General features: G+C 47.1%; 4 protein-coding genes across 5 annotated transcripts; 1 reads left to right on the forward strand and 3 right to left on the reverse strand.

The window, feature by feature from the left end:
• Positions 1-450: 450 nt before the first annotated feature.
• Positions 451-12,534, reverse strand: PLD2 (phospholipase D2). Its single transcript, XM_043964693.1, has 25 exons — positions 12,362-12,534; positions 11,661-11,767; positions 11,189-11,319; positions 10,941-11,083; positions 10,403-10,511; positions 10,218-10,283; positions 9,971-10,029; positions 9,576-9,668; positions 9,218-9,370; positions 7,694-7,843; positions 7,200-7,283; positions 6,917-6,995; positions 5,954-6,064; positions 5,408-5,578; positions 4,782-4,908; positions 4,499-4,617; positions 4,296-4,409; positions 4,095-4,199; positions 3,841-3,929; positions 3,607-3,720; positions 3,409-3,458; positions 2,562-2,696; positions 2,054-2,207; positions 1,865-1,979; positions 451-1,321 (listed from the first exon to the last, which is right to left on the reverse strand). The coding sequence occupies exons 2-25, from the start codon at positions 11,764-11,766 to the stop codon at positions 1,097-1,099; spliced, it is 2,802 nt and encodes a 933-aa protein (XP_043820628.1). The 5' UTR covers position 11,767; positions 12,362-12,534; the 3' UTR covers positions 451-1,096.
• An 87-nt stretch (positions 12,535-12,621) lies between these two features.
• LOC122754905 (uncharacterized protein C17orf114-like) lies at positions 12,622-13,575 on the forward strand. Its single transcript, XM_044003340.1, has 3 exons — positions 12,622-12,730; positions 13,122-13,201; positions 13,412-13,575. The coding sequence occupies exons 2-3, from the start codon at positions 13,129-13,131 to the stop codon at positions 13,573-13,575; spliced, it is 237 nt and encodes a 78-aa protein (XP_043859275.1). The 5' UTR covers positions 12,622-12,730; positions 13,122-13,128.
• Positions 13,576-16,389: 2,814 nt separating this feature from the next.
• On the reverse strand, positions 16,390-18,335 carry PSMB6 (proteasome 20S subunit beta 6). Its single transcript, XM_044003871.1, has 6 exons — positions 18,156-18,335; positions 17,666-17,733; positions 17,416-17,547; positions 17,145-17,274; positions 16,743-16,887; positions 16,390-16,644 (listed from the first exon to the last, which is right to left on the reverse strand). Exons 1-6 carry the CDS (start codon positions 18,255-18,257, stop codon positions 16,502-16,504), a joined length of 720 nt encoding a protein of 239 aa, XP_043859806.1. The 5' UTR covers positions 18,258-18,335; the 3' UTR covers positions 16,390-16,501.
• A 4,780-nt stretch (positions 18,336-23,115) lies between these two features.
• GLTPD2 (glycolipid transfer protein domain containing 2) lies at positions 23,116-25,018 on the reverse strand. Of its 2 annotated transcripts, none has more exons than XM_044000080.1 (4): positions 24,839-25,018; positions 24,644-24,708; positions 24,157-24,305; positions 23,116-23,858 (listed from the first exon to the last, which is right to left on the reverse strand). In XM_044000080.1, exons 1-4 carry the CDS (start codon positions 24,960-24,962, stop codon positions 23,336-23,338), a joined length of 861 nt encoding a protein of 286 aa, XP_043856015.1. In that variant the 5' UTR covers positions 24,963-25,018; the 3' UTR covers positions 23,116-23,335. The 2 variants fall into 2 exon arrangements, with proteins under 2 accessions (XP_043856015.1, XP_043856014.1); XM_044000079.1 differs by having other exon boundaries at positions 24,644-24,711.
• Between the last annotated feature and the right edge of the window lie 1,867 nt (positions 25,019-26,885).

Raw genomic sequence — 26,885 nt, forward strand, 5'->3', positions numbered from 1 at the left:
CTTGCAAAGTCTTCCTCAGTTCTTTGATGTGACTTTGTGGGTGTGGTGGGGGAGGAAGCAGAGGTGGTGGGAAGAGGGAGAACCAGACATTTTCTCTTCCCCTCCTCTACAGTTTTGCCAGTCGTTCACAAGTTCTGTTCTCTAAGTACATTGGTTTGGCCTAGCCCCTCCCTTTCTTTTCCACTAGGGGTCACTGAATCAGCTCTTTCCTCTCCCCCAGAAAATGGATGACTCAGATCCTGAAGACACAGATTCACAAACCTAGAGAGAAGGGCAGAGCCAAGTGCCTGGGGAAGGCAAAAAGAAGGAGTTGGATGTAAAGGAGAGGTGGGAAGAAGAATGAGTGCAGTCCTTGCTGCTTCGATCCCACAAAATAGACCTTTTTTTAAGCCTTAAAAATTACTTTAAAAAACTTTTATTTATAAAATGAATATGTGATCCACATAAAGTAGTTAAATGCTCAGTTAGTGTCTGTAAGCAGGCTATGGTAAGTGAGTTTGTGCGGCCCTAGTGATGAACTAAGGGACTGATAGGGGGTGGGGATTCAGAAACCCTGGCAGCAGATGACTAGAACTGGGTGACAGTAGCTTTCTCCTCAGTAGCAGAGATTTGAACTTGATCCAGGAGATTGAGAGAAGTAGGAGATCGGTAGGGTAGGAGAGAGGCATCTCCACCCCACAGCCCTCTCCTCTGTTGCCCCGGGGACAAGTTGAGGTTCCCAGTATGTCAGGGTTGGATCAAATGATTAAACCCCTTCATTCCACTGAGAAATGAAGGTAGTAACTTAAGGCCTAGAAACAGCAAGTGACTTACTTACTTGTCCAAGGTCACATAGCTAGTCAGTTTCAGAGCTAAAACCAGAACACAGGTCTCTTGCCTTTTAACTCGGTGCTCTATCATATTGTTTCTCCCTTAGGCATAGCTTCCCCTCTCTCCTCTTGGGAAGCGAATTCCTCTTATGCATCCTCTCTATTTGTGAGTGATTTGTCCTCAATTTGATCATAAAGAGAGAGAAAGAAAAAGTGCCATGTACAGAATTTGGCTTCCCATAGTTCTTCTCTCACTAGCCCCCACCCTCAAAAAAAGGGGTTCTGGGCTATGTCCATACTTCGAGGGGTATGACACCTTCCTTGCTACCCAGTGGAGGCAACAGTGATTCTTCCTCTAGGAATTTGAGGGGAAAGTGGACAAGGTGGCCCTGGATTTGAGTGAGTTCTGAACAGGCTATCTCTGGGCTAACAGTGGCCAGAGGCTCCACACTCCCATACTCCCGAAGTACCCGAAGCGAGCGAGTTGCATTAGATGGCAGGCAACGAAAAATCTAGGGGACAAAGATGCAATTGTTGAATAACTTCCTTTTCCTTGACCAACTACAGATGTCCTTCCTCCCACCCCAGCGGTTTCAGTTCTCCAGCCTTCTATCTAACTACAACACAGAGATTTTCCCACTTTATCCCTTGGATGCTTTTACCCTTATTTGACCCTCCCCCCCAATAAATATCTCTCCCAATTATTTCCCAAAACTATGCTTTCCCTTTGGAGAAAAGTTATCTGATTTCTGTGCATAGTCTTCTTTCTTGTATCTCATTCAGTTGTGTACCTCTCAAAATCTTTATTTTAAAATGAAGTCTCTTATAGTTAACTGACCCTTGGGGCTCATCACTATAAATTTCATGACCACAAGGGATTCTGTCTTATCTAATACTTTCCCCCCATTGCTCTGCCCACAGAAGGCCCTTAACAAAGGGTTCCATCCTTTATTATACCCTATTTATAGACTTCCCCCATCTACCCGATACCTGTACTCTACCACCCTCTGTATCCCAACACATACACTTTCCAGTCCTTTCCAGGATATCCCAACCTGTTCATAGATGCTGGCATTTCTCTCAGCTGTCTTCTGCCACAGCTGGAAGAAGGTATCACAGACAGGATCCCGAAGATCCAGTCCAGGCTGGGACTCTGCCCCAAGAATGGTGCTGAGGGGAGAAGAGGGAACATTAGATTTACCCACATATCCCCCTGAGGTGACAGGGTCCTTGGCAGCCCCTACCTGAAGCAATGTTTCCGGAGACTGAGGGCAAATCTCCCAGCCTGATACTCTTCTCCATCCATAAGTGACGGTTCCATTTCAGTGTCTTCAATCAGCATTGCTATCTCACTGTCTCGCTTCCCCAGGAGGCTCCGGTCATTGATATTTGCTGAACCTGGAGTGAAGTTGTCTTTTAGAGGGGATGGTAGGAAGAATCACCCCTTACCCCCACTACTATCATTTCCAATCCTATTTCTCCAACTCCTCCAGTGCTCCCTAGTTCTTCCTCTGTTTCTGCCCCTCACTCCCCCATATCCTCACTATCTAGCCTCCCTGTCCTAAAGACCACCCCCCACACACACATCAGTATCTTTCTTCCTTTTTCTCTACCTCTACCCCAGACCTTCAGAATGCTACTTGCAGGAATCCCTCCAATCCCTTGCTACTCCCCATTTGACCATTCCCTTCACCAATTTTGACCACCCTATATCTTCAGCCTCATCCCCTGCTCCCTCAGCCACTCCCTGACCGATTATGACTGTCCTGTCATCAGCGATGAGCAACTTGCTGTGGATGTAGATGAGCTCGGACATCAGCTTTCCGCTCAGCTCTCCATGGGTTCGGAGCCCACACACTGACACATAATCTCGCCACAACGTACCCACTGGTACATGCATAAGAATGGGAAAGAGACATGGAGGAAAAGGGCAAAGGTTAGCTTATGCCATGACAGCTCTACCCACCTCTAGATCCAGTTCCTCTTCCCTTGCCTTGGAGGACCTTATTCCTAACCTCAGTGTCATAGGGGTACAATGGAAAGAACATAAGGTTAAGAGTCAGATGAATGGGATTTGAATTCTAGCTCTCCTACTTTGGACAAGTCACTTAATTTCTCTAAGATTCCTGGCCTGTAAAATGGGGTGTGATAATGTATCTGTACTTCATATTTAACAGGGTTTTTGTGAGGAGTAGATGAGATCTAACTATATACTACAAAGGGTTATATAAACATCAGCCATTATTCAGACAGCATAGTACCATGGAAAAGGCATTATTAGCTGTAGAATCAGAGAACTTGGGTTCGAATCCTGCCTTTGTCATGTGGTACCCACGTGACTTTAGGCAAGCTGCTTAACCTCTCTAAACCTCAGTTTCCTCATCTATAAAATAAGAGGACTGTACCAGATGGCCTCTAAAATTTCTCCCAGCAATAAATCTATAGGATCCTATGATTGTTTTGCCTATCTTCAATCACTGTAGCAGAAGGAATATTTCCAGACTGATACAAGATCAACACACAGTTACATGGAGAAATACTTCATTCGCCCTACCCCAGCTTCTCCCATCTAGGACTCTCCCCGACTACCATCACTCACTGGCAGCTTTGAGCCGATGCAGGATCGAATATTCACCACGACAGAGAGTCCTGGGGGAGAAGTCACAGGGAGAGTTGGCAATGGGGCAAAGAGCTGAGCCTGAAAAGGGGGGAAAGAGTAAAAGAGGAGAGAGAATGGAGAGAATCTGAAGAGAGGGGAGAATTAAGAGGCAAGAAGGCAGGTGGTCCTGTCTCTGACCTGTAGGTAAAGTGCAGGATTGCCTGGATGGAATTTCCACCACCTGTGGAGATATCACCTTCAAACCCAGGGAGCAGGGGGAGCAGCAAGTATACCCGAAACCGTTGCTGTTGCCTGTGGAAAGGGGTGTAAGGTCACATCTGGACACTTCTGACCTCTGAGGCTTCTTGGACCCAATCCTGCCCCTTTATACACCTGTTCCCATCCAGAGCACATCCTTTTTTTTTGTCTTACTTGTGGGCTCTCAGAATCCTCTCCACAATAGCATCTCCCACTGTATTCAGAACTGTCCGTCCATCCGAGCAGCTGATGAAGAACTGATTCTGGTAGGACATGGGGTGTAGTGGGGGAGGAATAGGGAATAAGTAATACAGTCCATCTCCCCTAATTCTCTAGCTCCCTATCTGTCATCCCTATCCCGACAATGTCACTCTCTTAAATCCTGGTCTCCTGTTCTTAGTAAAACTAAGAACTTTACCCCCACCTACCTCAATGTAGAGGAAGTGGCAGCTCTCTCGAATAGTATGTAGGTAAGCATTGAGGATGGAGCTCTCAGAGGTCCCAGCTGACCATCGGTCCACTGATCGAAGGACCTAGGAGACAAGAAGGAAGAAAAAGAGATCCTTACACTTTGGGAATAGAGGTACAGGGGAAAGGCTCTCACACTCTGGGGAAGGGGGTTGTCTCACCTGTACAGTGGCACACTGCCCTCCAGGAAGGGCAAATGGTAACTGGTTGGCTGTGCTGGGCGACTTGGGCAGCAGATATGGGAAGAGAGGGATTTTGTACTTGGCCTTGGTGGTCTAAGATTTGGAGTTAGAAGAGAGAGTCAGTGGGATAATACTGACTTTTCCCTCCCACAGACCAGCCTTTTCCCCAGGTGAAGGGAAACCTTGGTAAAATTCCAACGCTGGATGAAATGCCGGGCAAGATCTCGTGCTGCCGAACCGTGGACAACGACTCCCACATCCCTCCATGGCATCCGGGGCATCATCTCCCTGTCAATAAAATCTAGGGGACCCCGAGGGGTAAAAAATCAAAAAGGGGACCCTGAAGCCAGCTTCTAGACATACACATGACACAGAGCCAGGGGAACAGGGAGATCATGCTTGCTACAGAGAAAGCTGTCTTGATCTGAGTTTGAATCTTGGAGCTGTGGAAGAAAGATTTCTCACCCTCGAAGGGCCGGTCCAGTTGTACCCAATCCTTGGTGATCAAATTGCTGTAATCCTTGCCCAGCCAGAACAGTTGGTTGTGGGAGAGGTCAGGGGCAACGGGAAAACTTGAGCATGGGGTGGGTAGCTGTGTGGGGAGAGACCCAGCCCAGGGGGTCATAAAAGATCTAGCCCAGGGGCAGAGTCATGGGAGGCAAAGGCAAGAGAGAGATATAACCAGACAGAAACACTCTCAGAGACACTGAAAGGCACGTACACAGACTGAGAGCAAGAGAAAATAAGTGATGAAAAAAAAGGAGAAATATCGATGATCCCACCCTCCTACTCCAATCTCCCTATCCCTAAGGGGCAGAAGGGCAGAAAGATGGGCCCCAGGATGTGATGACATCAGAAGGGATCGCAGAGAACCAGGAAGGTTGAGAATAGGGGTGGTCCTTGAAGAGAGAAGAGGCCCAGGAATGCAGGCAGAAAAGATGGAGTTGGGAAGGAAAAGGTGGAATTGGGCCTCAAGGATAAGGAAGAAGACTCAGGGTCAGGGATCACCCTGGGAGGAGGAGGAGGAGGAGGAGGAAGAGGAAGAGGAGGAGTGGTACTAAAGTGTGAGGGCAATGTCAAGCAAAGTTTACCTGTGGGGTTGTTGTCCCAGTATAGCCCTCCAGGTCTGAGATCCGGTAGTGCAGATCATCCCATCGGCCAAAGGCGAGGTCGAGCCCTCCCATGAAGGCCACTGCTTGGTCTACAACCAGCAATTTTTCATGGTGGGCCCAGAGTGTCACATGGTCTGGGTGACGCATCACCTGGAAAGAGTAGGAAAAGGCGACGAGGTTTGGGAAGGGATAAGGTCTCAAGGAGTGCTTTGGAGGAAGTGGAAAAGGTCATCTGGTTTAGTGCTAAGCACTGTTCTTGTAGTCAAAAGACGGTGACTGTGGGCAAGTCCTTTAACCTGTCTGAAAATCAGTTTCTTACCTACACAATGAAAATAATAATTATACCCTCTACACAATGGCACTGTTTTAAGGGAAGCATTTTGTAGAGCTTAGGGCACCATCAAAATGTGAACTATAATGATTATAATATGAGGGCTTGAGGAGGTCAAAGAGGGGAGGAGTAGACATGGTGGTCAGTTAATGAGGAGCAGGAAGGACAAGAAGGGTAAGAGAGAGGGGAATCACCTTGATGTTGGGGTGTAGCTGCATCAGAGTCCTCTTGCTGTAGCCACTGTTGATCCCCAGGGCCAATTCCACTTCCTTGAATAGCAGCACAGAAACCCGGACACCCTCTTCCTGTTAGGAGTACAAAGGAGAATCAGTTGTCTTTTTTTTTTTTTTTTTAGTGAGACAATTGGGGTTAAGTGACTTGCCCAGGGTCACACAGCTAATAAGTGTTAAGTGTCTGAGGCCAGATTTGAACTCAGGTACTCCTGAATCCAGGGCCGGTGCTTTAGCCACTGCGCCATCTAGCTGCCCCTGGGAATCAGTTGTCAATGGAAAATGCCTCAGAAACTGTCCCCCTACCTGATTTTACCCTCATCCTTTGGCTTTCCTGTCTATTATCCCTTTTTCAGGGCCCCAAAAGTTCCACCTCCAATAAATTCAATTAAACAGATGTGTATTAAGCTCTACAATGTGTCAAAGACCCCTATAGGTGATAGGGCTACAAAGATGAAAAATGACACAATCTCTGTCCTTCATACCTACTTAATAATCTTGTAGGGAGTTACTATATGGAATATTAGGATTTAATACTGGGAAGAACTAATCACATACCACAGATGAGGAAATTAAGACCCAAAGAGGAAGAGTGAGTCATCTAAGGTCATACAGGTAGTAAACGGCAGAACTAGAATTCACACCCAGGTCCTCTGACCCTATACCCAATATACGAATTTGGTAGAATGTGATGGGGGCAAAGGAGATATTCAGACACAGTGCCCAAGAAAATTTGAGGAGGGATTAATCCCTTGCTGGGGTGGGAGTGCAGGGGGAGTCCTTATACTATGCTGTGACAGGTCGGAAGCCTGATCATTTGGACAGTTCCAGGTGTTCTTACCCCATCCTCATTCTATAGGCCTTTTAGACCTTGTCCCCTTTCTTCCTAGCCTCACCCCTTTGCGCCATCCCTTGCTCCCTCCTTACTGCCTTCTTCTTGAGCATAATGTCCAGTCTCCAGTCATCAGAATGGGCTGGACGCTTCAGATAAATTTCAGGACTCAACCTGCAGATAGGTAGACATAGAACAAGTGAATTGGAAATCCCAAGGGCCCTCCCCCATTGCCCTCTGGCATCATGGGCTTCCTTCCCCTTGTACAGCCTTCCTCTAATCTTGTCGTCCCCATGACTCCCTGAACCATCTGTCATCATAAACTCTTCTCCTAGATTCTACCCAAGTGTTCCAAGCCTTCTAACCACCATTACTCACCACCAATCTGCAATGAAAATCTCCTCCTGGGCCTTAAGGATGGCATCAGCCACAGCTGCAAAGTAACCTGCTCCATTTACAAACCTAAAGAAGCGTGAGTAGCAGGAGGAAAATAAGAGGAGCCAGAAGGCAGAAGAAAGGGTCATGGAGGAGGGACAGACTGAGACATGACAATGGATTAAGAAGACAGGGAAAGTTAGAGCAGATGGGTCAGAATGGAGGGGGATAGGAAACTGGAGGGAAGTCAGAGAAATCTGAGATGAGGGGACAAGAGACAAAGGAGAGGAGAGAGAAAGCAGGACAGGACATTCAGATCAGAGAGGATCTGAGAAGAATGAGAAAGTGTCAGGAAGTGAGAGATGGGTAGAGGGAAATTAGGGAAAGTGGTCAGAGAAGGGTAGAAGGTGGTCAGAGAGTAGAAGGAGGTCACAGAAGAATAAAAGGAGGTTAGGGAGGGATAGAGAGAGGTCAGAACAGATAAAGGGAGGTCTTACCATCTGGCCAGTGTCCCTGGCCTGAGTGGGGCATAGCTCTGGTGTCTGTGCAGCTGTAAGAAGTCACGCCCCTGACCCTGGGCTAGTTCTGTGATTTCCTGACCCCACCATCGAGCCTGCCGGTAACTGTTGCACTTGAGGATCAAGGACCTAAGATAGTGACAACAACAGGGTTCAATTGCTGACATGTCCAACCCCCTGCTCATCATCCACTCATCTCCAGCTCTGGTCTCTCTATAAGTCTTTAACAATTCCTCCCCTTTAGGCAATGAAATGTGACCGTGTTCTCTGATGATAAACAAGAGACTATAGCTCTCCTTCTTCTGCACCCCCCCATTATTTACAAGCATCTTTCCAAAACATTCCCCTCTGTGAGCCAAGTGAAGAAGACAGGTTATCGGATTTAGAGTTTTAAGGGACCTTACAGACTATTTAAGAGGGGAAAATGCACTAGCCTTGGAGTAAAAAGACACGAATTCAAGTCCTGCCTCTCAACTTACTACTTTCATAACCTTGCTTCAGTTCTTGTCTCTCTCTGGGCCTCAGTTTCCTAAGCTGTAAAATGAAGGAGTTGGACTATATAGCTTCTGAAGTCTCTCTCAACTGCAGGTCTGTGGTCCTATGACTAAATAATATACACTAATCTCATTTTATAGATAATGAAAATGAAGGCCAGAGAGGGGAAGTTACCTGTTAAAGGGTAAAACTTTGAACTTAGGTCTTCTAACTGCAGGCAGCTAGTGACACGGTGAATAGAATGCCAGGCCTGGAGTCAGAAAGACCTGAGTTCAAATTTGACTGCAGACGCTTATTAGCTGTATGACCTTGGGTGAGTCACTTAACCCTGTTTGCCTCAGTTTCCTTATCTGTAAAAAGAGCTGGAGAAGGAAATTACAAACCACTCCAGGATCTTTGCCAAGAAAACCCTAAATGGGGTCATGAAGAGTTGGACACAACTTAAAACTAAACAACTTCTAACTGCAAATCCAGAGCTTATGGAAGTTAAGGCTCAGAGAAATTTAAGAGACCTCCTACTAAGTTAAATGACCCAGGTCATAGGTGTAAAGACCAGGGACAGGACTGAATTGGGGTATTTTGAATTGTAGTCTAGTGCTTTTCCACCATTCCCTGTCTCTGTATCCAGGAAGGATAGGGGACATCCAGAATGTGGTGATGAGGATGTTCTAGCCTCCCTGCCCCTTATTCTGGACCAGCCTCAGAAAACAGTCTCAATTTTTCTTAATGCAATAGCTACTGGTCTGGGCCTGGCAACATGATGGACACTATAACAGTGTAAGAATTAGGAAAGGACAAAGAAGAGAAATGAGTAAAACCCTTTTCCCCACCTTTCCTCCCCACTCCTCTCCAGGCTGCCCATCAGGCTTTTTCCAGATGCTGCCATCCATCCCTGTCTCAGTTGAGGCCTCCTCCAGTATCCCTATGCTTCTTCTGCTTTTAGTCATCCCACATTTTCCAATCTCTCCCACCCTCCTTCCCCAGCACTCGTTGGCACTGGTCCCTGACCTGTGAGAAGTGTCGATTCGGACCCCATAACGCGTTTCTGTGTTCTGTTTCCCAACCTGGACCTCAAATCCAGGGTCAAAAAGCTGGACAAAGGAGATAGAGCCTGTCTCTGGGCGCATGTACAGGAGGAAAGAATCTTTTACCACCAGCCATCTGGATAATAGAATGATTTGTGATTAGTGGCCCAGGAATCTGGCCAGTTCCACCCTACCCCAACTTTACCATTAACTGTTCCTCTCAAGTATACTACATAGATATCTGACTCCCTAGGCCCTGTGTCCTTTATCAAATGAAGCATTTATCCCACCCTCCAGTCGTCCTCTCCTCAGTGATCCAGGCTTCTAGCTCCCCAATTCACCTCTTGGACCATCGGTAACAGACTTGGTCTCGGCCACAGCAGGTAAAGCCAGGAACTCTGTGACCCCCTGAGCGCTTGCGGATCAAACCTTCCCTGTGGAGGCCACAAGTTAAAAAGATTTAGTAGTCCTAGACAAGGGTTCCCAATACTGGCCCAGCCATCCAAGGTAGGAGGGTGGTACCAGTAGCTGGGGAGTGTTTGGGAAGGGAATAATGAAAACAGGGTATGAAAAGGGAGCAAAGATAAGTAGAACCAAGAGTATTAGTGGTAAAAGGCCCTCAGAAATCATTTAGTCCAGCCCCCTCATTTTATATAGAAGGAAGTCGAGTGACTTGTCCAATGTCACACAGAAAGTTAGTGATACTGAAGGCTGTGGAGATAGCAGGTTTACTCACAATCCTTTGGGGCCAAGGTCAGGTATGAAGGAGAAGGGACTGACCTCTAGAAAATCTGTCTAATAGAGGAAGAGGACATGTCAGATTTGAGACCCCAAATATCTGGCTTTGTAGGAGTTCAACTCCCATTGTCCTCAGGATCTAGGCTTCTGGCCTCCCCAAACCCACTACCCTCAAGGACCAAAGCATTTGGTCCCCAGCCTCCAATACCCTCAAGGATCAAAATTTCTGGCTAAGGCTACCTCACCATGGCATGGTAGTTGCGGTAGAATGAAGTAGCCAGGAGGTGATTGAGGTAATTCTCCAGGTATTTCTGAAGTGAGAAAAGAAAGGAAGATGTGGCTCAGAGAAATCCCCATACTGAGGTTTTTCCAGGTTCACTGTCCCCTTCCTGTCCGTGCCCCTATCCCTAGGAAAGTAGCCAGACTGTACCTGTTTGCTGGCCCTGTGTCTGGAGGAGCCTTCAGAACCTGCTCTAGGCAAAGAGGGGATTTCAGCTGTAGGAGCAGTTTCATGGGAAGGAGAAGAAGCAACAGCAAACCTGATGGTTGGAAGGTTGGAAAGGGGGGTTGTAAATCAGATAGGGGCTGGGGAGAGACAGAACATCAAGCCACCACTCAGTCCCTGAGGAGAGAAGTAACCATGCCAGTATTTCTGGGGAAGGAGGATTAGTAGGACGTGACAACCATGGCCTTGGTCTTGAAGCCCTTTTTGGTAGTAGAGCCAGAAGAATGGAGGAGTTGGGAGTGGGGAGGTTAGAATATACCAGGAGTAAAGTTGGGCATCCAGTCCTAGTTGAGAGTATGTCATGGAACCCGGATGTGTGTGTGTGTGTGTGTGTGTGTGTGTGTGTGTGTGTGTGTGTGTGTGTGTGTGTGTTGGAGGAATGGAGTGGGGATAGTGGAGAGAAAAGAAGAAAAAAGGAATTGAGTTTTGTGGGAGCCTGAAGATGGTCCCATCAGCCTCTCACCGGGCCAGAGGGAGGAGGCTCATCAAAACTTTGTGTCTCAGCAGGTCTCGATGAAGCTCCTGGAAATTTCGGAATTTCTTCTTGGTTGTCCATGTGAAATCACCATGGGATAGTCGGACAGAGTAAAGTGTACACGTGCCCACCTTTGGGTTCCAAGTACTGGGTGTCAGGTTCTTCCTCTCCTAGGTTCCCCACCCATATATACAACCACCCCTTTACTCAAGGATCCAAGAATTTGGCACCCTAACCTTGGATCCACTGGTGTATCTCTCAGTGCCTATGACTTGTGCAATAACAGGGACTCCAGGGGCAAAAATCTTGGGGTGATTCCTCAGGGGCTGAAGGTTATAGATGGTCAAGAAGTGATGCATCCGGTCAGCTGAGGCAGGGGGAGGAGGAGAAGCTTAGAACCTAGTCCCCTCACCTCTATATTTATTCCCTTGGTCCCCACCCTCAGGTCTCTTGCTTCCCCTTCCTATTCCCTAGAAATGGGACCTGCAGCTAGGTGGTGCAGTAGATAAAGCACTGGCCCTGGATTCAAGAGGACCTGAGTTCAAACCCGGCCTCAGACACTTGACACTTACTAGCTGTGTGACCCTGGGCAAGTCACTTAACCCTCATTGTTCCGCAAAACCAAAACCAAAAACCCAAACAAAAATAAATGGGACCAGCCCCTTCTGTGCTATGCCCTAGATTCCCCCCCTCCCCTTTCCAGATTACCTGGGTCTTCCCCTTCTTTCAAGGTGTCCACCTCATCCGGTTCCATCTGGAGCTGGCTGGAGTCAAGGCCACCACCTCCAGGGAACATTCGTTCTGGGGTTGACATACTGGACAGCAGACCAAACGATCTTAGGAAGATGGGGTCCTTCTCTCAAGAGTCTGTGTTCCCAGACCTCCTCCTTTTCCCAGGTTGACCCTTGCTTTTCTGACCCTGATTGGATATTTCTTACCTTCATTTCTGATCCTGAACTTCCCTTAACCTGAATTCTGCTCTCTTCTGCTGACCCTTGTCTCTAACCATAACCGTAGCCCTGGTCCTGAGCCTTTTCTCCGACCCTGACACCCCTCCCCAAACACCTCATCCAAAATTCTGGCCTCCCATGCTGATCTGTCTCTGCTCCCTCCTCCACCTCCACTTCTTCATTCTCACCACCCACTTCCCCAGTACCCATTCTCTTAATTCTCTCGGGGAAGAGGGGGAGGGGACAGTAATGAGAGAGAAGGCATGAAACGCAGCACAGGATGTCTCAGAACTGGGGCAGAGAAGGGGACCTGGGAAAGAGGGGTGGGGGAGGGGGAGTCCGGAGGAGTATCGGGGTGGGTGGGTGGGGGTCCCTTCAGAGGAATGGGGCATGGGGCGAATACGAGACATGGATCAGGAAGGGTGGGGTATGGCAATCAGTGAGGAAGTCGCGCTCTACCTCCCAAGCTGGGGAGGGAAATTCCGAAGTCCCGAAAGCGCAGCTGGGCCCCTAGCCACAGTCTTCCTAGGTCTTCTCTTCCCTTGCCACTCAGAGCCAGAACCGGAGCCGGGATGCCAGCGGATCAGGAACCCGAGCAGACATCCCGAGCTGGTCGGGCTGGGCCTGGCCAAATGGGGATGATTACACTGGCCTCACCCTGTAGGGCGGGACAGGACTGGGAGTCAGAGGGGGCGGGGCACGATTCCCTGAAGCCTCACCTCCTCAGCATTCTTGTTCATCTCGTTTCTCCATCTCGTGGAGTGGGGGTAGAAGTAGAGTGTGAGGTGCAAAGTGGAAGGAAGGATGAAATTACTTGCCTGTATTTCTGTGTGTGTCTTTGGGTATCCAGCTCCACATAGAGAATTACATTTCTGTCTCCCTCCTTACAGTCACCTCTCAACCCTCCCTATTTCCTTGGCCCCGAAGAAAATCCTAAATTTGAGTGTGGCGGGTGGGGAGAGGTGAGAAGGAACCCTTTTCCTCTACCTCCCCCCATGCCTTATCTAACCCAGCTATGCCTTCTGTCAGTCCCCCTCTACCCTCCCCCCTCCCCATCTATGCTGGAGCCTATAATCACTGAGGCGCCTGTCTGAGGTTAAGTGGTAGTTTGGCTATTGAAAGGGGGGGGGGTGGGGGGCTGGCAAAAGAAATGCTACCCTAACACCAAGCTGCCCCTCTCCTCTTGCCCAACACTCCTTCTCCTATCCCCTTCTCTCAGTATCAAGATGGGTCTGAAAGGGCAATGGTGCTTTCCTTGGTCTGGTCCTCGGAGACAGCGAGGGAACCAAAGGGCAACAGGTACTGAGTACTAGAGACATGGGGGGACTAAAAAGAGGGAAGAAGATGTAGCTGTGGGTGTGGAGAGAGGATGTTATAGTCTGAGAAGACAAAAGGAGGATTTGGCCAACTCTCTCCCTATCTCCTGTCCTGTTTCCTCTGTCACCTCACCTTCTTCATCCCAGGGATGGAAAGGGCAGCTGCTGACTAAGCTTTTTTTCCACTCCCTAGCCCTGACTTTGGCCTCCCATCCAGACTCTAATCAGGCCAGGGGGCACCCCCTGCCTGGAAGAGGACCCACTCAAGGAGACAGTGCCTACTTCAGCAGCAAAGCTCGACTCTCCTTCCGTCACCAGCTGCACGCCACAACTTCAGCCAATGACTCTACCAATTGAAGTCTGATGGGGACCCACGATTCCTAGGTGGCTGAAAAATTCTGACCTTACACGTCCCCGTTCTCATTAAACCTATTCCGAGGTAGCCAAGTCTGTGTCAATATTTTGGGAGGGATGTACCTCTAGAAATCACTTTTCCCAAGTGACAAAGATGGAGATTGGAAGTAGTGATTACTGCTATTAAACTGGGTGTGGCCTGTTGGAAGAAATGGGGAGGGGGAGGGGGAAGAGCCTGGGATAATGCAGATGAGCCTAGTAGGATAAAAAACTTTTTATATTGACTTGATAATGAGGAAATCTGGGAAGCCAGTTTCCTAACCAGGAAAAACATATAGTGCTTCTTTTTTTTTGTTTGTTTTTTTAGGCAATGGGGGTTAAGTGACTTGCCCAGGGTCACACAGCTAGTAAGTATCAAGTGTCTGAGGCCGTATTTTAACTCAGGTACTCCTGAATCCAGGGCCGGTGCTTTAACCACTGCGCCATCTAGCTGCCCCCTATATAGTGCTTCTTTACTTAGTTTAGTCCCTTCCTCCAATTCAACTAGTTTCTGGCTCTATCCCAGGAAGCATTCCCCATGGCTTTTGAGTGAATCATCTGGGACATTATTTGTGAGGATGGGGAGTCACTCTTCATATTATATGCCTGAGGTCTCCATATATTGATGGCAGGGTTATGTGGATTTGTCATACGCTGGGCTTTTTTTTGGGGGGTGGTGGTGAGGCAATTGGGGTTAAGTCACTTGCCCAAGGTCACACAGCTAGTAAGTGTTCAGTGTCTGAGGCAGAATTTGAACTCAGGTACTCCTGACTCCAGGGCCGGTGCTCTATCCACTGCGCCACCTAGCTGTCCCTTACGCTGGGCTTCTTACCTCCAAGCATTATAACCTCCAAGGTCAGCCTCTGGTCATGCTGACTAGTCCTGGAATTGACAAACCTGCCCTACTATATTCCTACATACTGGGAAATATATATAGTAGAAGGGGAAGTGAGGATGAGAGAACCTGGGGCAAGGGAAGAACCCAGAGTTGGGTAGTTAGCCTTCATGAATTAGGGCCCTATTGGAAGAGCCCCTCTCTCAGCCCTCTACTAGGAAAGCTAGAACTTACAACAGGTCTCAGAGAAGAAGCAAGCATAGGGTTTATGGGTTCATAGCACCTCTGAAAAGGACGGCAACCATTAATAAGAGCACAGAGCTGCCTCTGTGACAAATTGATATTCAATGTGATTTTCAGTTTATTTTTTATTTTCTTGCGGGGCAATGAGGGTTACATGGCTTACCCAAGATCACACAGCTAGTGTCAAGTATCTAAGGCTGGATTTGAACTCAGGTCTTCCTGAATGCAGGGTCCATGCTTTATCCACTATGCTACCTAGCTGCCCCAATTTTCAGTGTTTAAGGTAATCTTTTGATCTGATCCTAAGTAACCTCTGATATAGGTACTATTTTCTCTATTTTGTAAATGAGGAAGGAGACAGTTGTGTAATACAGAGATTACTAGTTTAGAACCTTGTTCCAGGGGCAGCTAGATGGCGCAGTGGCTAAAGCACCGGCCCTGGATTCAGGAGTACCTGAGTTCAAATTTGGCCTCAGACACTTAACACTTACTAGCTGTGTGACCCTGGGCAAGTCACTTAACCCCAATTGCCTCACCAAAAAAAAAAAAAAAAAGAACCTTGTTCGAGACTCACCTGTGACAACTAGTGGCTGTGACTTTGGGTGAATCACTTAATATATATTTTTTATAATAATTATTTTTATAATAATATATATATATTTTTTGGTGAGGCAATTGGGGTTAAGTGACTTGCCCAGGGTGACACAGCTATTAAATGTGTCAAGTGTCTGAGGCAGGATTTGAACTCAGGTACTCCTGATTCCAGGGCCAGTGCTCTATCTACTGCACCACCTAGCTGCCCCGGTGAGTCACTTAACCTCAGTGCTCCAAGCAATTAAGAATAAGCAAGTGCCAACCAGCACTGAGTTTTCTCATAATGAGTTTCCTGTAACCAGTGAAATCACAGGTCCAGTCCTTTGCCCTGTCCAGATGAGCAATCATCACACAAGCTAACAAACGTTGAAAGTGAGTTTTGGACCTGGGTTACCCTGACTCCAACTACTATTATTCCCATTTTAGAGATGAAGACACCAAGGCACAGAAAGATTAAGTGACTGGCTCAGGGTCACACAGCTAGCGTCTGAAACTGCAAGTTGAATTTAAGTTTTCCTTCAGGCCCAGTGCTCTATTCACTCCACCTGCTACCTCCTGACATGACTAGATAGGCTTCCCTGAAATGTATATCTTCATGTCCTCTTCTTTTTTTTCTTTATTAATCCAATCATGTGATTCAGTATATGTAAAGAAAAATACAGGTGTAAGGAAGTTCAAGGAGTGGGCCAAGTGTACTGGTAGAAGGGAAAGAACACTGAACCTGGTTCAGACCTAGATCTATTTTACTACTTTTTATTTCCGACTGTTCCCCTCCCCCCATACAAAGGGAGTGGACTTGATAAAGTTCTTTCCAGTTCTAACAGTGTGTGACCTTTATAGGTGACTACTGGCCTGAAAATGGGCCAGTAGAAGGGTCTGGGAAATGTCCTTTAGTAGAATGAGAGCTGCTCCAGGGTTGGATTCTGATTTCTCTTACCTCTTCTACCTATTCTTCTTTTCTTCTAATTTAGAGGAATCCCAACCTCCCCCCTCTAACCCCCACAGAGATGACAGCCAGTAATGATGATCGCAGCAGACATCTGTAGAAGTTGAAAAAGGGGCAGGGGAAAGGGGAAGGAGTGATATTGCAAAGAAACAGACATAGGAACTTTCCCCATGACCCATAGTTTATTGAATCTTGGGTATATTTGAGGATAGATTTTGATGGGGGGGGGGGGGAGGGAGCTGTGTTGAGAGACAGGGGGGAGGTGGCAGACTTCAGGCAGAGGGATAAGTGGTAATAGGGAATCGGGGAAGCTGGTCTCCCATAAGCACCTGCCGTTCCACTCCTTTCTCAGTAATTGCTGCCAACCGGATTACACCACCACTTGAGCCATCTCGCTCCATGGCCAAAGCAAGAGCTGGAGAAAAGAAAAGGCAGATGAGGGAAAAAAGAAGAGAGAGGAATACAGGAGCCAAATCTTGGTTGATAAGAGAATAAGCAGGCCAACATCCTCACCATTGGCAGTGAACTGAAGACATTGCTTTTCGTTCATACCCTCTTGATAGGAGGCATCAACATAGCCATAGATATAAGAGCTCCCTGAACCCCCAATGGAAAAAGGCTGCCGAACCATCATACCTCCCATGGGTACCGAGTATACCTGGAAAGGGGGAGATACAGGAAAAAAATAACCACTTAGAACATACCATTAACCTACCTGGGGGACATACAAACACCAAGCACCCTATGGGGAGAGGGGAATCAAGTGTAGATAAACTGTAAATAAAAAATGGAAAGAGACGAAAAGGAAGACCAAGCTAGAAACTCAGCTGACATACAGAAAGTGGCAGTGAACTGAGACCAAAGGATCTCACTGCACTGTTCTAGGCTCTTGGAAGTAGGATTCAGGCGTCTAACCTGTCCCCCCTCATAGGGATCCCAGCCAGCAACGATGATCCCAGCCATGAGATCCTCTCGGTAACGGTAACACATCTCCTTGAAGAGGTTAGCAGCTGTGTGGACCAGGGGAGGTTCATTCAGTTCAATGCTATGAGGGTCAAGGTAAGAAGCGTTGGTGCCTACTTAGCTCAGGTGAGCCCCTCCCCCCCAGCCCCCCAGCCCCCACCCCCAGATCTTTCTTTCTTCGAAGGACTCAGGCACCTGCCTCCCCGCACCCAAGCGTCACCACCTGTGGAAGCTTAGCTGATAGGCAACTGCATCAGCCACGGCCTGAGTGTCGGCCGCTGAGCCTGAGCGGCAGCAGAAGATCCGATCGTGGATAGGGGTCAACTTGTCAGTAACTCGGTTGGCGATGTACGACCTAGGAAGGGTACGAGAAACACAACTCCCAGTGCCTCCTTTGTTCTCACCCCCTCGGGCTGGGGGAAGAGGATTTCCAAACCCATCCATGGGCGGGAAAAGCACAGAAAAGAACTCACCCAGTAGTTGTCCGGGAGTCTGCCCCTAGGACCACGCCCCCATCAAACTGCACGGCCATGATGGTCGTCTGGGGGTAATAACAACAGGGGACATTTACAGCACCTACTATGTGCCGGGCACTGGGCCAAGCGCTTTACAAGCCTGGCGAAGATGGGGGGGGCTAGAAGTCTTACATATGCTTAAGGCCCCCTCTACCCCGTCCTAGCGTTCAACAGCTGCGGGTGGGTTTTGCCCGACTCCCCTCCAGCCCCCCATGTATCCCAGCGTGTTCGGCGCCCCCGCTATCCCAGCATTCCACGCCCGACCCCACCAAGAGGACCAGTGACGCGCGAGCCTCAGGGAGAACCCCGCGGAATCTTGGGGTCCCTTCGCACCCCAAGTCGCGGGGCCCTCCCTCCCGGCTCCCCAGGCTGCTCCCGAAGCCCCCATCATCCCCGCGCACTCCACACAGCTCTCGCTCTTTCTGGCCCCAGCACCGGCCGGCCTCACCCCAGTGGAGACGCCCCGATCCCCCCAGTCCGGGGCGAGGCCCATAGGTCCATAGGCTGGGGCTGAGTACGGTCCGCGGGCTGATAGTAAAACCGAAGCCATTATTCCGCGGTTCTAGCGGCGATCCCTCAGCGTGGTCGGAAAACAACTGTCGCAAAGTGCTCGGTCACCGCCCCGTCAGTGCCGGAAAGCGGCACCAGCCGGGAGGCCAAGCGTGAGGGGCCGTCGTGTGACGCAAAATGTCTGCGCGGAGCTTCCGTCACCCCGCGGGAAGGCGGGGTATGGGGGTACTTTTCTGGGCTTGATCGTCTGGAGTAACGCTCATAGACCTGCAATGGGGCGCTAGGTGGCGCAGTGAGTTGAGCGCTGGCCCCCTGGAGTTAGGACGATCTGAGTTCAAATGTGACCTCAGGGGGCAGCCAGATGGCGCAGTGGATAGAGCACTGGGCCTGGATTCAGGAGGACCAGAGTTCAAATCCGGCCTCAGACACTTAACAGTTACTAGCTGTGTGACCCTGGGCAAGTCACTTAACCCCAATTGCCCCTCAAAAAACCCAAAAAAACCCAACCAAACAAAAAAATGTGACCTCAGACGCTTTGCACTACCCTCCCTCACTTAAATCCAATTCACTGCAAGTCATGGCGTCATCTTCCCTGTGGCTGAAACCCTGTCTCAGGAAGTCTTATGGAAAATGGGAGCTAGGAAGTTTAATCAATCCATTTTTATTTTTTGAAATAAAGTTTTATTTCATTCTTTTAAAAAAACTAATTAAAAATATTTTTGTTGAAAGATAAGTTATATGTCGTTCTTCCATTACGGATATTTACCAGCATATCTTTCCCTTCTCATCCCAGAGAACCATCTCTCAATACGAAGAAAAAAACCCAAACAAATAAATTAAGTAAAACCAGTCTGTCTTCTGTAGAAATATGTATCCAATAGTCCTCCACCCCTGCAAAGGAAGAAATCTAAGTTATAAACGAGAATATGAAAGCGTGTTCCAAATCACTAATAATCAGGGAAATGCAATTTTTTATAAAACTGCTGAGGTTCTGCCTAACACTCATCAGACTGGCAAAGTTGAGGAAAAAGCTCTGGAGGAAGCATTGTTGATGAAGCTCTGAATTTGTCCAACTATTCTGAAAAGTAATTTAGCCTATGCTCAAACTCTATCAAAGAATGAGGAAAATGACTTACGTGTACAAAAATATAGCAGCTCTTTTTGTAGTAACAAAGAACTGGAAACTAAGGGGATACTCATTAAGTAGGGAATGTTTGGACAAATTATGGTATATGAATGTAATGGAACTCTATTGTGCTGGTAGAAGTGAAGAAAGAGAATTTCAGAATGATAAATGTATGATAAAAACAGTATTGAAATGTCAAAAATTTTGAAAGACTTTAAGAACTCCAATAAACTTCAATGACCATCCTCAAATGAGACATAATTTAGGGACATGCCATATGGAAATCTGGGTTTTTTTCTTTACTATGTACATTATTACAAAGGTTTTATTTTTGTGTGTGTGAGGGGAAATTGAAAGAGAAAGAAGAGCTAGGGATATGGTTGACACCCCCCCCCCAAAGGAAACTCATTGAAGCATTTCTTTTAAACTCAGAAGAAAACAGAAGGCTAGGAAGAATCATAGACAAGCAGAACAACTTTAAAAGTTATACGTTGAATTTATTATATACTTTAAAAGCAAGCAAGCCGTATGAAAGATTTACATTTTCATGCACAGTCCTCTTTTTCTGGTCTACCTTGTATGTGAAAATGCTTATTTTAGCTGTGTTTGTTAAGGTTATATATTTTTTAAAATTGGAAAAAAGAAAGACTATTCTTCAACAACAACATATGTAAACTAAAATCAAGTGAGAGTGTTTTATTGAAACTGAATTTCCTTTAAGAAAAATTCTGTAATTTGGAATCCTTTTTTAATCTCCAAAAACTTGGCTTCCTGGTGATGAATTTGTCTTGGCCTCAAGAATTTATGCATTAAGAGTGCTCACATAAATTGTGTAGGGAAGTAGCCACTTTTTGAAGTAGTAATATTCAGAGTCTCAAAAGCCCCAAACCATAACCAGAAATAAGTCTCTGGGGTGGAGGTTGGAATCTCCCAGCCCAACCCACCTATGACTTCCAAAGATGGAATTCCCCTGACTATCTTTGCACCTCTCTCTATCATTTGTCTCCTCTAGAGATCCTCCCATGTCCAACCCCTTCATTGAACTATTAGACTCCATTCAAAACACATACACACACATTTCCCTTTCCAGTAGTGAACTGGAAAGAGCAATGGATAGAGAGGTGCTCTTTCTCACCCTGCCTGTGTTGTATTAGGCAGGCAGTTCACCTTTCTGGCTCAGTTTCTCCATCTATAAAATGGATTGTATGGGATACTTGCCCTACTTCATCTGTAAAATGAAGAGGGTTGGACTAGAAAGCCTCAGGGAAAGGCTTTCTAGTCCTGGTCTAATCATTTACACTGTGAGCAAGTTAATTAAATTTTCTAAATCTCACTTTTTTCATCTGTAAAACAGGAATAATACCTGCCTTGACAACATTAAAAAAAAAATTCAATTGTTGTTTGTCCTTCATTCTCGAAGAGAACCATGACATTGGGGTGATGTCATAACTTGTGCTGAATTGGATTAAAGGGAGGGAGGGCTGTGCAAGGTCACCAACCTCACTCTCTCCTCCACAGCCATCTGGGGCCAGTGGCAAGATAGACATCAGGACCACTGGAGACAGCACCAGATGATTGAGGCAATCAGGGTTAAAAGTAATTTGCCCATTTATTAAGGGTCTCTTGTAGCCTAAGCCTTTTTACCGCTGAGACAAAGTCTAGATAAGTATATACAGAATACATATAAAGAAAATAAATACAAATACAAGATAGAGAGGGAGGACACTGATTCTAACCTCATTCTGCTTAGAAACAGCACATTCCATTACTAGCTGTGTGACCTTGGGCAAGTCACTTAACCCTCATTGCCCCCCCAAAGCACATTCCCAGATAAACTATAATAAGCAATATGACATTAATTGTACTACAGATGCAGAACAAATTACTTCATGAGGTTCAAGAGTAAAAAGATCATTTCAAGAATAAAAAGATCATGCCTGGGGGAATCAGCTCAACTTGTCCAAAACAGAATCCATTATCTTTTCCCAAAATCTAGCCCTCTTCCAAATTTCCATATTTGGGGCATTTAGTTGCCTCAGTAGATAGAGTGCTGGAGTCTAGTAGATAGGGTCTGGAGTCAGGAAGACCTGAATTCAAATTGGGCCTCCCTCAGATCTTTAATAACTGTGTGACCCTGGGCAAGTCACTTAACCTTATGTTTGCCTCAGTTTTCTCAACTGTAAAATGGGCACCTGCATCCCAGGGTGGTTCTGAGAATCAAATGAGATATTTGCAAAGTACTTGGCACAAGTGACTGACACATAGTAAGTGCTACAGAAAAAATGCTAGCTATTATTTTTATTTCTGATGAAGATATCACCATTCCAGTCTCCCAGATTCATAATTTTAGCATCATCCTTGGACTCCTTATTTTCCCTCATCCCACAGATCAAATCAGTTGCCAAATCTTGTCATTCATTTTTTGTTGTTGTTTAGTCATTTTCCGTCTTGTCTGAGTCTTCATGACCCCTTTTGGGTTTTTCCTTAGCAAATATACTTGGAGAGGTTTGCCATTTCCTTTTCCAGCTTATTTTACAGATGAGGAAATTGAGGCAAACAAAGTTAAGTGACTTGCCAGGGTCACATAGCTAGTAAGTATCTGAGGCAGGATTTGAAATCAGGTCCTGGGCATACCATTGCCAGTAGTTGTCTCTGCCTGGGAAAGGTGAGGAAGGCTAAGTTTGCCGCCTGGCGGATCAGCCATGGGTGGTGGGGGCCAAGCACACTCTGATAGGCCCAGTGTGCTATCCACTTTGCCACCTAATAATATCTCTTAAATTGGACCCTTTCTCTGTACCTACACAGCTACAACCTTTAGCTCTAGTTTTCCTCACCCCTTACCTAGACTATTTCAATTTCCTTTTAATTGCTCTCCCTCTGTCTCAGCTCTCTCCCCACTCCAGTCATCATCCATATAGCTGACAAAGTGATGTTCCTTAAGGTAAATCTTTCCTAAGATCTGACCAGGTCACTTTCCTACCCAATAAACTCCAATGGTTCCTTATTGCCTCTAGGATCAAATGAAAACTCGTTTTAGTTTTTAAATTCCTCCACGACTTGACCCAGTCTTTCTTTCTAGTGTCCTTGTGTTACTCCCTCTCCTATAATCTATACACTTCTCTCTGTTCTTCACAAAAGTCACTCTATCTCTCATTTCCCTGCCTTAGCATCGGTGGTGCCTCCAGCCTGGAATTCACTCCTTCCTCATCTCTGCCTCAAAGAATCCCTTCTTTTTGTTCAAGACTCAGCTCCAGTATCACCTTCTTCTATATGAAACCTTTCTTGGTACTCCTCGCCCTTCCCCAACTGCTAGTGCTCTCCCTTCCTCGCTTGTTTTTAAACTACTTGGGGGAGGGAGTTCTTGCATATATTATCTTTATATTTATTGTACATATACTTATATACATTGTTGTCTCTCCCATTAGAATGTAAACTCTTTGTGGTTTGCTTCACTCTTTGTATGTGTCCCTGGCACCTAGTACAGTGCCTGACACATAGAAGGCATTGTGAAGAAACTACTTCATAAGTCACAATACTCAGGGCAGCTAGGTGGCGCAGTGGATAAAGCACCAGCCCTGGATTCAGAAGGACCTGAATTCAAATCCAGCCTCAGACACTTGACACTTACTAGCTGTGTGAGTCTGGGCAAGTCACTTAACCCTCATTGCCCCTCCTCCATCCCCAAAAAAGAAAAAAAAAAAGAAGTCATAATCCTCTATAGAAACCCAGCTGTCCATGCTTGTATAGACACATACAACTCACACCTTGGAAAGACAGTTTCTAAAAACACTTTATTTACCCTACATCATCCATCTTCCATCTGATGTTCATTAAAGATGTGAGAGTTTTCTTGGCTCCAGGGCTGAGAGGGAGTGTCAGTATGGGAGAGAGGAGGTGCTTGAGAAACTGAGTGCTGCTCCCAGTCAGCTTCCCCTCTCCCACTGCCCAGTCCTCGTGCTCCAGGGGAGCACTGAGTTCTTCCAGTGACTCTGCTACCTACCCCCAGTAGGCTTCAGAGTAACTCTCCCTGCCAGCATTCCCCTCTCATTTAGCAGCACTTGGGTGCGATTGTAGACAGCCTCCAGTGTGTCAGCTACCTGAGAAAGGGCCTCCTGGGCCTCCTGCTCAGTAGCTCCTGGGCATACCATTGCCAGTAGTTGTCTCCGCCTGGGAAAGGCGAGGAAGGCTAAGTTTGCCGCCTGGCGGATCAGCCATGGGTGGTGGGGGCCGAGCACACTCTGATAGGCTTTCCTGCACAGAGCCCCCATGTCTGCATTCTGAACTCTGGCGATGCCTCCCAGGCAGAGCTGGGCCCAGCGCAGGGCTCGGTGCAGAAGCACCAATGTACGGAGACCAGAAGAGAGTTTAGAGGGATCCTTCTCCCAGTTAGCCATGGCTGAGAAGGTGTGATAATGGGTGGAGTTGGGGCCTCGGGAATAAGACTCCAGGACTGAGAGTTTTGTGGAGGCTTCCTGGGTGGCAAAGGTAAAGAGGGTGCCCAGGGGATCCAGGAGCCTACAGGTGAAAGAAAGGAGACGGGAAGGAAAATGAGACTCTGCTGGGGAGAAAGTCAGTCACTCAATCTCCAAACATTTATTAAACACCTACAGTGTGCCAGGAACTGCCCTAAATGCTGGGATTTCAAAAAAAGGCTCCTGTTCTCAAGGAGCTCACAGTCTACAAGCAAGCAACTATGTACAAAGAATCTACATCCAGGATAAATTATAGATAAAACACAGAGGTGAAGGCTCTAGCATTAATCCAGCAGGGCTTCTTGTTGAAGGTTGGATTTTAGCTCAAGGGTTGTACTCACATGACCAGTTTTCTCCATCCATCCAGAAACTGGGGCAGCTGTAGGTCTCCCTCAGTTGTTAAACTCTCCCTAAAAGGACTTATCATTTGGCCTGGTAGCTTGTTTGGGCCCAGGCAGTGAAGTTCACCAGATTTCAGTCCAGGCTCTATCTGTGGTAACAGACATGGGAAGGAGAGTGGGGAATTGGGGGCAGCCTAGGCCTCTAGGGTCTGAATTGCATCCCTTTGACCTTAACTCCACCCTTCCCACCTCCTGGAAAAAGCAAATGAGTCCCTGTCCTGGTGCCTCTAGTTGTCCTATTCTGCTCTTCTCTGAGTTCCCCAGATTTAACAAAAAATGGAGGCCCTATGATTTTTTGGTTCAGCTGACAATTCCTGAGACCAACTTTTTTTTTAAACTACATTAGTATTCTTTAAATATGTTACATAGAAATAAATAGGAAGGGAATAATTTTTTAAAAAGACAAACCCTTGGCTAGGGCCCTTACCTGGGAAGTCAAAGATCTCTCTGGAACACAGAGTTGAGCCCTGAATCCACAGCCTGTGAGTTCATCTTCTGGGGAGGGGAGAGGGTGGTGGTGAAGGGACACACTGAGATTTCTCAGGAAGTAGGAGCAGAGGAAAGAAGTTGGGGTGGTAGAGTGGGGTTCTGGGGAGGTAGGGGAGTGTAGACAGTCACTCACTTCGCTTCCCTCCAGTCAGGTAGAACAGCAACATGAAGATGAAGATGGTGAAGGGAAGAGCACAGCTGAGCCAGTGCCTGGGGGCCCAAACTTTAGGGTCAGGGGGCAACAGCTTTAGCTTCATGTTCACTGTCCAGAACCACTGCCGCCTCCCCAGCCCCTCTGGTCAGTACTTGTCCCTCTGACTCCTGGGTAGGTGGAGAAGAATCAGCCACGCCTTGGAGGGAAGGGGCTAATAATTAAGCTTTCTCTCAGTCCCTATTGGCCTTTGACCCCTGGGAAGAGCCCAGGCCAGAAGTAAAAGGAAATAGTGACTCTCTGAAATCTTATCAGACCCCCCAGCCCTCATTAGGAATCCAGGCACATGACCAGATCCTCAAATGTCCTTTTGGGCAGATGTGTACCAACCCAAATCTGACTGACCAGCTTATAAGTATTTTGGTTCCCTGTTTAATCCACCCACAGAATGGCAGAAGGTTGGAGTTGGAGTTGGAGGGGGGCCTCACTAATCATTTAATCTAATGCTGATCTGAGCAGGAATCCCTTCTATGGCATCCCCATAAATTATACAATAAAAGTTACAAAATGTTCATACCCTTTGATCTAACAATCCTGATCTTGTGTTTATATACTAAAGGGTCTCAAGACAGAAAGGGCCCATCTGAACACAAATATTCCTGGCAGTACTATTAATAATAGACAAATAAAAATGGAAGGACAATACATGCCAAACTATTGAGAATGGCTACAATAAACCGTGTAACATAAAGGTAGTGAGTGCTGAGGCTCTGAGGCTACTATGCCACCTTGAACTCAGACTTGCAGGTTAGGACCCCAGAAGAGGGGTTTGCTGTTGATCTCTTCAGGGATATGGGAACAACCCTGTGGGGTTGGGCTTAAAGAAGCTAATATTCCAAGCCTCCATAAGAATTGGTACCAAAATTTCTCTAGGCATCCCTGTACCATTGGGGATCTTTTTGAAGATACTGGCAAGAGAGAGGGGGTGGAGCCAAGATAGCGGAGGAAAGGCCTCCCTCCGCTCCTGACACAGTCACTCCAAAAAACTCCAAATAATGCCATAAGATAATTCCTGGAGCAGCAGAACCCACAGGGTGATGGGCTGAGATAATTTTCTGGCCAAAGACAGCTTAGAAGGTTGGCAGGACGGGGCTGCTGTGCTGGAGTGGAAGTAGAGCTCAACCCTGTGGTCGCACCAACACAGATCCAGCCCCAGGCAGATCATATTACAGAAATTTATCCCCAGAGCCTCTGAATCAGCTGCAGCACCAATGTATTCTAGAATGAAGCTCACAGTCAGGTGAGAGGGTTGAGTAGTTGGCGGGGGGGGGGGGGGGGGGGGGGGGGGGGGGGGGGGGGGGGGGGGGGGGGGGGATTAGAAGGTTCTCTCCTGGAGCTGAGGCAGAATTCAGTTGTTCTACAGCTGAAAACCAGGAAGCAATCTTGAGTGACAGCAGCCCAGGTGGGGAAGGGGCACAGGCTCATCAGCGCTATCAACCACAGAAAACAAAATTTTGTTGCCTGGTTGAATAGCAAGTAGGCTTGGGGTTATTTACAGACCAGAGCACAGGCCAGGTGAGTGAAGAACCTGTCCCTCCTTAAATTGTACCACCTTGGACCCCCCTGAAGCTTGGGACAGTGCATCCTGGAAGCAGTGCCCCACTTTAAGGAGTTAAAAGTCAAGAAATAGGTGGGCAAAATGAGCAAACAGAGAAAGATGTGGATCATAGAAAGCTTCTTCAATGACAAAGAAGATCAAGGTGAACCCTCAAAAGAGGAGAGCAACATGAGGGTTCCTACATCCAAAGCTTCCAAGAAAAATATGAATTGGTCTCAGGCCATAGAAGCACTCAAAAAAAAGATACTGGCAAATTTCTTTTGGGTCTCTATACCAAAGGGCAAAAAAGTTTCTCCATTAGATCCCTGGTACTGGATAATCCAAATAGAATTCTAAATTCATCCAGCAATAGGACAGGTAGGATCAATTCAAGAGGAGAGAAAACAGGAGGAGGTAAATTTGGAACAGTTG

This window comes from Dromiciops gliroides, chromosome 4 (genome assembly GCF_019393635.1).
Source record: "Dromiciops gliroides isolate mDroGli1 chromosome 4, mDroGli1.pri, whole genome shotgun sequence".
In the NCBI taxonomy this organism is placed as follows: Eukaryota; Metazoa; Chordata; class Mammalia; order Microbiotheria; family Microbiotheriidae; genus Dromiciops; species Dromiciops gliroides.